This window comes from Echiichthys vipera (assembly GCF_963691815.1).
Source record: "Echiichthys vipera genome assembly, chromosome: 19".
In the NCBI taxonomy this organism is placed as follows: domain Eukaryota; kingdom Metazoa; phylum Chordata; class Actinopteri; order Perciformes; family Trachinidae; genus Echiichthys; species Echiichthys vipera.
The window spans coordinates 24,221,669-24,231,668 of record NC_139844.1 but is presented as its reverse complement, the minus strand read 5'-3'; the positions used below and the strand labels follow the sequence as shown (position 1 = coordinate 24,231,668).

Genomic DNA, 10,000 nt, shown 5'->3' with positions numbered 1-10,000 from the left:
GTGTTACCTCTCCACACTGTTACCATGGCGTCACCTCTCCACACTGTTACCGTGGTGTGACCTCTCCACACTGTTACCGTGGTGTTACCTCTCCACCCTGTTACCATGGCGTCACCTCTCCACACTGTTACCATGGTGTTACCTCTCCACACTGATACTGTGGTGTTACCTCTCCACATTGTTACCGTGGTGTTACCTCTCCACACTGTTACCGTGGTGTTACCTCTCCACATTGTTACCGTGGTGTGACCTCTCCACACTGTTACCGTGGTGTTACCGTGGTGTTACCTCTCCACACTGTTACCGTGGTGTTACCTCTCCACATTGTTACCGTGGTGTTACCGTGGTGTTACCTCTCCACACTGTTACCGTGGTGTTACCTCTCCACATTGTTACCGTGGTGTTACCGTGGTGTTACCTCTCCACACTGTTACCGTGGCGTCACCTCTCCACACTGTTACCGTGGTGTTACCTCTCCACACTGTTACCGTGGTGTTACCTCTCCACACTGTTACCGTGGCGTCACCTCTCCACACTGTTACCGTAGTCTTACCTCAGCCGTGTTTGCAGCCTCCAGGAACCTCTGTCTTCATTATTTAGAGCGCAGACATAAATTAAACATATTCCAGGAGAAACCTCCGCCTCAGTCTGCACTCCTTAAAAATAGTGATCCATATTTTAGGGGAGTCTACGCAGACGCTCAGCGTTTGAGGAACACGTGTGAGGATCTCTGCATAAAGGAGTATTCATTCATTTTTCCCCACAGGGCTGCAGAACAAGTCACATCGGCATAAAAGCAATAATAATAGTCCTGTTTCTGCCCACCATACTCAGAGATTAGAGGGAGGTCATTCGTTCATCTTCAGCCTCTTGTCCCTGTCGGGGTCACGGGGGGTTGGAGCCGATCCCAGCTGACATCGGGCGTGAGGCGGGGTCCACCCTGGACAGGACGCCAGTCTATCACAGGACAGATAGAGAGGAACAGAGACAGACAACCATTCACACCTACGGGTGATTTAGAGTCATCAATGAACCGAACACCTGCACGTCTTTGGACTGTGGGAGGAAACCGGAGAACCCGGAGAAAACCCACGCAGACACGGGGACAACATGCAAACTCCACACAGAAGGGCCCCAGCAGGGATTCAAACCAGGAGCCCTCTCGCTGTGACACGACAGTGCTAACCACCACAGCACCGTGTCGGAGGGAGGTACCAATGAAAAAACACAGTAAAGTCATGGGTCGTAAAACCAAAACCAGATGTTCTGTAACTAAGAGATATCGCATACGTATCCTCGAAGCAATGTCAGTCAAAAGCAAGGGAGACAGACTGTGGTTTTAAATGAAAAGGTACAAATACTGTTATATGTACAGTATATAAATACTGTTGAATATCAGAAACACATATAAATGCAGTGTTAATATGCAGCAGAGTGCTTTACTCCAATTATTCCAGCGCATTTTAATCCATTTTAATCCTGTTTTTCTTGTGCGGTGACTAAATATCCGTCCAGCTTTAGACGTACGGGCTTTCATGTCCTGTATGAATTTATTATTATATATTTTATCGTTCCCACGGAGCCTCTGTTGTTGACGTTTGCAGCCCGTTTATGAGATAAAGTCAAAATGCCTGAGCGCTCAGATCAATATATGATTTATAAGCAGCTGGAGTTACGCGTTGCCCCCTGAGGCGCACGGTCACGTCCAGAACGCGTCTCTATAGGAATGAGTTAATATTTGATGATGATGTTAAAAGCTTTGGTGAAATGGCGGCTGTTAAGAGTCAGCATTGTGTTAAGTGCTGATTTAAGCGTTCTACACATTATTACATCAGCCGTGGACACTCAAGTATGGAAATGTAGCAACGTATGGAAACACAATGTCACAGCGAGTGCTGGAGAAAAGCTCTCCGAGGTCCGTCCACACGAGCGCAGGTGCCTCTGCACAGTTCGTCCTTTCAGCCACACTAACCACAGTTCTTGCTCCTGGAACCAGAGTGTTTTTGTGAGCGGAGTCCAGGGTGAACTTATTGTTAAAGTGCGGTTTCATGTGGACGGAGATATCTTTTAGATACCGCCATAAGAGTTCGGTTTAAAGACAGGTAGATCTTGCCATTGGCATCAATGTGCTTGTTTTGATCATCATAGCACTGGTAGGTGACAGAAAGACAGAAAAACCAACAGAACGAAAGAAAAACCAACAGAAAAACCAACGGAAAGAAAGTAATTATGACACACCACATGATAGGAGTGCGTAGAAAGCCCGTTTGGATCCCCTATTCATTAGAAAGCTGATCTGAGACCTGTACCTATACCATAAACCTGACCCCATTAGACCGCATATAAATGGGACTAGGCCTGACTGGTCACTAACCTGAAAATCCTGGTTTCTGATTGGATAAACCATCTGTCTGTCACCAACATACGGGCCAAACCAACCAATCAGATGAGTGAAGCGTGTGACGTGCTAACAGCGTGGAGGCAAAGCTCAGAAAGGAAACAACATGTGGGTAAAGGAGATTTTCCCTTTGTGTTTAACGTGAATTTACGGATCAAAGGCCCAATTTCAGGAGCCCGGTCCATATTCAACAGAAGGATCCAGAGAACAAAGAGTTAGTGAGCGGCTTGCTCCATAGCTGCTCATCTCATCCGTGGAAGTACTTACTTATTCATACTCTGTTGGTAATCTTTCTACATTTTTAGACGTTTTAAACAAAACACATCTGGCCATAGATGAAACATTGCACCTGTAAGGTTGTTTTTGGAGCGCGACCAAAGCACATGTGCTGAGCTGAAAGTGCTTGCTCCGAGCGTGGCCATCGTGTTCTTGGTTTTTCCAGTTGTTCCCGTGGTTTTTCAAATCAGAAGCTGGATAAATATCTTCTTCTTCTTCTGGGCTAAAATATGGATCACAACCCCACAAGGGGGCGTACCTATGCTCCCCTGGTCCTATGTTCACCTGGTCCTATGTTCCCCGCTTTTGTGTGTGACAGGGGAACATAGGACCTTTCAGTTCCCCGGCAAATAGGCCGATGTAGACCCTAACACTACCCCTCACCCTGACCCTAACACTGACCCTAACACTACCCCCTGACCCTAACACTACCCCCTCACCCTGACCCTAACGCTACCCCCTCAACCTGACCCTAACACTACCCCCTCACCCTGACCCTGACCCTAACACTACCCCCTCACCCTGACCCTAACACTACCCCCTCACCCTGACCCTGACCCTAACACTACCCCCTGACCCTGACCCTAACACTACCCCCTGACCCTGACCCTAACACTACCCCCTCACCCTGACCCTAACACTACCCCCTCACCCTGACCCTAACACTGACCCTAACACTACCCCCTGACCCAGACCCTAACACTACCCCCTCACCCTGACCCTAACACTACCCCCTCACCCAGACCCTAACACTACCCCCTCACCCTGACCCTAACACTACCCCCTCACCCTGACCCTAACACTACCCCCTCACCCAGACCCTAACACTACCCCCTCACCCTGACCCTAACACTACCCCCTCAACCTGACCCTGACCCTAACACTACCCCCTGACCCTAACACTACCCCCTCACCCTGACCCTAACGCTACCCCCTCACCCTGACCCTAACACCACCCCCTCACCCTGACCGTAACACTACCCCCTCCCCATGACCCTAACGCTACCCCTCACCCTGACCCTAACGCTACCCCCTCACCCTGACCCTAACACTACCCCCTCACCCTGACCCTAACGCTACCCCCTCACCCTGACCCTAACGCTACCCCCTCACCCTGACCCTAACGCTACCCCCTCACCCTGACCCTAACGCTACCCCCTCACCCTGACCCTAACACTACCCCCTCACCCTGACCCTAACACTACCCCCTCACCCTGATTCTCACCCTGACCCTAACACTACCCCCTCACCCTGATTCTCACCCTGACCCTAACACTACCCCATCACCCTGACCTTAACCCTCACCCTAACAAAATGCGCTTTGGTGTGTGAAATAAAATACCATTACAATTAAACTAAAAACTGATCAAAAAGACAGAGATGCTTAGTGATTCTGCCCCAGATCAAATGGGGCTTGGACACCAGATGTCCAACTCAACTCACTGAGTCATGGATACGAACTGTTCTGTGAATCCTGGGAGGTTTTAAGCTGACGTCTCCCTCTTTGTCTCCTCACAGAGGGAGAGACTGCGGAACATCGAGAGGATCTGCAACCTGCTGAGGAAGGTAAGAGGACAAAGCACGTCTGGTTGTGTTGTTTCTGAATGTGACCGTGCACGGCTCGTCACGTTTACTCCAAGGACGTAAAAAGACGTTGAAAAACAAATCTGATATCTGGTTCTTTTAAATGTATTGAACATGTTTTGGCTTCATGAATACATGGCAGTATTATATGCAAGGATTCTGCTGACGATTGAGTTTTAGATTTGGGGTTATGTGAGTATTTAGTGCTGCATATCCGTATTCTACAGGTTCTGCTCTCAGTCGTTCCATTCTGAATGACTTTTCCATTTGTCCAAGTGTTTTAAAGTTAAAGTTTCTTCTTGTCAGACAGGTTAGTTGTATGGTAACGACGTCCTCTTCCCTTTCCTTAGCTGACAGTTTTGACTCCAGCCTTCCTCAGAGCTGCTGTTTTCTTCCAGGTATGACGTTTTTAATGAAAACAGCTGAACTTCAAAATAAAGTTCCCAGACCCCATTGTGTCCGTATCTCGCCCTGGTGCCGGGGAACTTTATTTTGAAGTTTCAGCTGTTTTCATAAAACACGTCATACCTGGAAGATAAAAGCAGCTCTGAGGAAGGCTGGAGTTCAAACTGTCAGCGAAGGAAAGGGAAGAGGACGTCGTTACCATAGAACTAACCTGTCTGACAAGAAGAAACTTCAACTTTCAAAATGGATGAAGACGACATCAGGAATACAACCGATCTTGCACTAGTGTACAATACCAAAATTATGACTTTGGTACGGAATCTGTCTGAAGTATCTGGATACCGATACTGAAGTGATACCACGGCGGAAAGCTGTGCAGAATGGAAAGTGAGAACGTTTCCTTTCTCAATCATCTTTGTCTAAACTGGGCCTCAGGGCACCCTCCCACTGTGCGTGCGTCCCGTGCCCCGTGCTTTAGGGTCCTTGTCCCCCCCTCCAGGCCCGTTTGTACTCACACTACCTGGGCCTCGGAGAATGCTTCTTGCTGCCTATACGTCATCACGCCGTAACACGTCACACGCATTGATGACGTCATGGCGATGCGTGGCTTTGTTTCCAAATCTTTCCGTAGACCTCGGAGTTTTTGCGCGTCTTGTCGACTGTTTTTGAATCTTTTCATCGACCAAATCTGCAGTAAACACTCCACCTCCGCATCACACCAACGTGAACCTTTCGCCGCCATTGTTTTAAATGTCCGCGCATGGTCCCTCCTTCTTTTTTCTACGTCCCAACAGGCGCACAGGAAATGACCTCAGAACCGCCGTAGGCCTCGTGCTCATACACGTGCGCACGCTCGTGCTCGTACATGTGCAAACGTGCTTTACAAAAACCCACCTCTCCCAAACGGGCGGGGGACGGCAAGCGTGCCGCTCTTAGACGCGGTACGGTTGCACTCACACTGGTCAAAGGAGCCAGACTTTAGCCGTGACATGTGCTGGGGCACGGTACAGAGGCACAGTGGGAGTGCGCCCTTAGAAATAATCCCACGATGGTCGGCAGGCGGTACCTTTCCAGAATCGCTTTACCGTGCAACGCAATTTGCACAGTGACGCTTCCTTTGTCTTCTTGCCTCATGTTGCACTAACATCAAAGAGGAGACAGAGATTGAGAGATTCTGTGCTTTGCTCTGCAGTGTGTGTGTGCGTGTGCGTGTGTGTGTGTGCGTGTGCGTGTGTGTGTGTGTGCAGACAGTTTGCCTCGAGGACTCAGTATGAGGATGAGAAGAGGCCTCCTCCCAGCATCAGTGTGACATCTGTTTCTCGCTCCACCTCTCTGCGTGTGCATGTCTCATGCTCGCAAGTGTGTGTGTGTGCGCGCGTGTGTGTGTGTGTGTGTGTGTGTGTGTGTGTGTGTGTGTGTGTGTGTGTGTGTGTGGCTGTTTATGCTGGGGGTTCATCGGTTGAACAGCTGATCTTGGTTATCAGCGTTGTTAACCCCGGGCCCTCGGGCCCTCTGCTGGCCCCCAGGGAGGACGATCTCCCTCCAGTGATGTGCAGAAACAAACACACATGAACGCACACAAACAGATAAAGTAACATACAATACTGTGCATGCACACACACACACACACACACACACACACAACCGGATGCACTGTCTTTGCAGCTGTGACCTACCGACCGTGGGTATTTTGTGCTACCACATTTCAATCGATACGTGTTTCCATGAAGAAGCATCTGCTAAAGCCAGAGATCTCCTTCTTCTTCAGCTGTGATGAAATCAATACATCATCAGATTGCTCCCCCCTGACGACTGCGTTCACATTACAAGTGTATGTGGCCCAAATGTGTCATACAGATCCGATTTTTTCACAGTAATGTGGACTCAAAAATCTGATTTTGTTACAGTCCAATCTGGGCCACTACAATGTGGTGCTAAATCAGATCCATTCCCCATCACCGTCCTTGCGACCGCTGTGAGAACGATGATATATGAACGTATTTTCCACACTATAAGTTGCACCTAAAAACCTTTAAATGTCTCAAAAGCCGACAGTGCGCCTTATAATCCGGTGCTCCTTATATATGGACCAATATTGAGCCACAACAGGTCTCCAACTACGGTGAGCAGCTGCCGACTCTATTTTCCCCGTAGAAGAAGTAACACGCGGTGCATGTTGAGATATACGACTGCGCGAAGCAGTGTGTTTGTGTAAAGAGCCCAAAATGGCTCCTGTTGAGAGACACGCTTACGACGCAGAGTTTACACTCAAGGCCATTAGTCACGCAGGAGAACACGGGAATAGAGCAGCAGCCAGAGAGTTGAACATGAACCAATCAATGGTGCCGAAGTGGAGGAAGCAACAACACGACCTCCCCTGACTGTGTTGTTAAAGTTCCCTTTAGCGCAGCTCCATCTAATGGATGCAGAACGTGACCCCAGCGTCCACTGTAGCGTCTGTTCTATGCTCCTTATCGTGCCATACCATACTTATAGTGGAGGAGGCCTCCGGGAAGACCCAGGACCAGGTGGAGAGATTAGATCTCCACACTGGCCTGGGAATGCCTCAGGATCCCCCAGTTAGAGCTGGTTAATGTGGCCCGGGAGAGGGAAGTTTGGGGTCCCTGCTGGAGCTGCTGCTGCTGAGACCTGATCCGGGATCAGAGGCTGAAGATGAGATGAGATGAGATTCCTTATTGCGCGGAAAATACGGTAATAACCCGTTGATGACTGGGTATTTAAAGTGAAATCCATCAAGACCGTTTTTTTCTGTGTAGCAACCATTAACGGGGAAAACGCGGTGAGTCGCTAACAGCTGAGTGCGGCTAAAACACTGAACAGCTCAACCAGCCCCGAGCTAATCAGCGGATCGCACCGTCAGCCCTGAATGTAGTCTGCGGAACTATAGGTGTGACCTGAATCTTACCTACACGTGTGCTCACTCAGCAAGGATCACGTTAAATATTTGAGAGCAGTACAGAGCGCACGACAGCCTTACTGCATTACCTTCCATTACACTTTTATATTCTGAACCGTCACCTGGCGCCGGAGCAGGACGGAGCGAGGGGGGGGCGGTTGGAAGGAGCACAGATTGGATGTTTTAAAAGTTGGAGCTTTAAGTTAATAGCACTTTTATTATGGAAGTCACTGAGAATTGAGATGTACTTAAAAACTGTGGAAGTTAAGCATGACTCAAGTACATTAGGTCTTAGATTTGTGTGTTTACGTCATCAGTTTTCAAAAAATAAGGTATAATCTGATGTTTTCATGCCGTAATCAGAACTGGAGCAGATCCTGAAGCATGGACCGTCCTGATCCTGGTCTCTGAGCTCCGTCGTGTTTCACTCTCAGATCAGTCTGGTGACGTTTGAGCAGTTTGAACCAATTAGCGTTGGTTTCTTTGGTGGATTGAAGTGAAACAGAAGAGACTGTTGATGGAAAATATCCTATTTTTGCAATTTCAAGCACTTTTAACGTCTATTTTCAAGCTTTCCCAGCACCTCAGGGCTGATCAATTACATATTTCTACAAATTCATTCATCCATCTTCAACCTCTTGTCCCTGTCGGGGTCGTGGGGCCGATCCCAGCTGACATCGGGCGTGAGGCGGGGTCCACCCTGGACAGGACACCAGTCTATCACAGGACACATAGAGACGAACAGAGACAGACAACCATTCACACCTACGGGTGATTTAGAGTCATCAATGAACAAATACATATTGAAAATGCATATTTTCCATTTTTTTTATCACATTAAAAGAGACGTTTTTTTGCTAAAAACAACTAAAAATGTGTTTTGTAACACCAGAAGGACACGAAATGAAACCAAATTTCTATTCTATAGCTATTTGTTGTGAAACAAATGCAAATACAGACACACTGGCCCTCATTTATCAAACGAACGTACGGCAGAAAAACGTGCGTACGACCATTTCCTGGCAAACGTCGGCATTTATCAATTTGGACGTGAGCGGGAGCTACGATCAAATCTCACGTCAGGTCTGAGATCGTGTCGCACATTTGAGCCTGTGGATTTGTTTGATGTCAGGATGCCGATCTGTGTGTCAGAAAAGTTTATTTTCGTACAAGTGTTTCTCTTCTCTCCGTGTTTGACCTCAGTGGGCGAGGACTCGAACCAGGAATATTTAAGGGCGTAACATTTTAATGACGATCGAATTCATCCGCCACATTTATCAAGGCCCGCTCATTCGTACGCTGAGATCGGTCAGATACGAATGTTACATAAATCACACGTGGGTCCTGTTGTACGACCAATTCTGCGCTCAGATCTGCGCCCGTTTCCACGCAAGTTTGATAAATGAGGGCCAGCGTCACTATGTGCACTTTCCAAACCTTGGAAACATTCAAATCAAAGCATTTTCAACGATTTCAAGCACCTCTGTTTACCCACATGTTGTTTCCTTTCTGAGCTTTGCCTCCACGCTGTTAGCACGTCACACGCTTCACTCATCTGATTGGTTGGTTTGGCCCGTATGTTGGTGACAGACAGATGGTTTATCCAATCAGAAACCAGGATTTTCACCCCTTCATTAAAGATCTTTACACCAGAGTTCACATGGATCTGCTGAGACCAGGAGACTCATCCATCTGGAGGAGTCAGGTTAGCGTCTTTGTGTTTGGGCCCAAATATCCAGCCAGGAAGAAAAGTGTCCACAAACACGTGTATTTTCTAACTGCTGCGACCAAATGAGCCGTCTGTGGCTCCTAAAAATCAATCAGAAACCAGGATTTTCACCCCTTCACAAAGATCTTTAGACCAGAGTCCAGATGGATCTGCTGAGACCATCTGGAGGAGTCTGGTCACCCAAAGATTCCCACCCAAAGTAAAAAGATACTTAACTAATTGTAAATTTTTTGCACCCAAACAAAAATAAATGGGGTCGTCATCATCTGCGGCTGTTACGCTGCGGCTCTACTGGTCTGGCCCACTCGAGTGTGACACCCCCGATCTGATCCAAGTCATGCATCTTCTCACTGCTTTTGAACTTCATTAACACAATTCCTGAGCTATATTTTGACTCCGCTGCGTGGTGTGCCTGTCAGTGCGGACGCCCGCGGCCCTGATTGCAGGAGGCTCTGCTGCATTGTGAGGGTTTCTCTCCTCCTTTCTCCGGGGCTCGTCTTTCCTCTGCTCAAACTATTCAGCTCTCTCCAACTGGCACCGTCGCAGCACGGTGGTCCTGATTGATTTGGTTAAAAGCCTTGGCAGCCTTTCGTTAGGTTGGCACACCTATTTGATCCACATGAAGGCATATGGACGTGTGCCAGTAGAGCGCGGTGTGTTCTGATGGGTTTGGGACGCCTGGAAAGCCCGT

At 48.3% G+C, this 10,000-nt stretch overlaps 1 protein-coding gene across 2 annotated transcripts in view; it reads left to right on the top strand.

The window, feature by feature from the left end:
- cnih3 (cornichon family AMPA receptor auxiliary protein 3) overlaps positions 1-10,000 on the top strand; it is a gene marked incomplete at both ends in the record, with an annotated part of 73,418 nt that overhangs the window by 31,649 nt on the left and 31,769 nt on the right. For both annotated transcript variants that reach the window (XM_083933993.1, XM_083933994.1), the window contains one exon: positions 4,193-4,240. In XM_083933993.1, the coding sequence (XP_083790119.1) occupies positions 4,193-4,240 (48 nt within the window). The remainder of the gene's footprint in view (positions 1-4,192; positions 4,241-10,000) is intronic.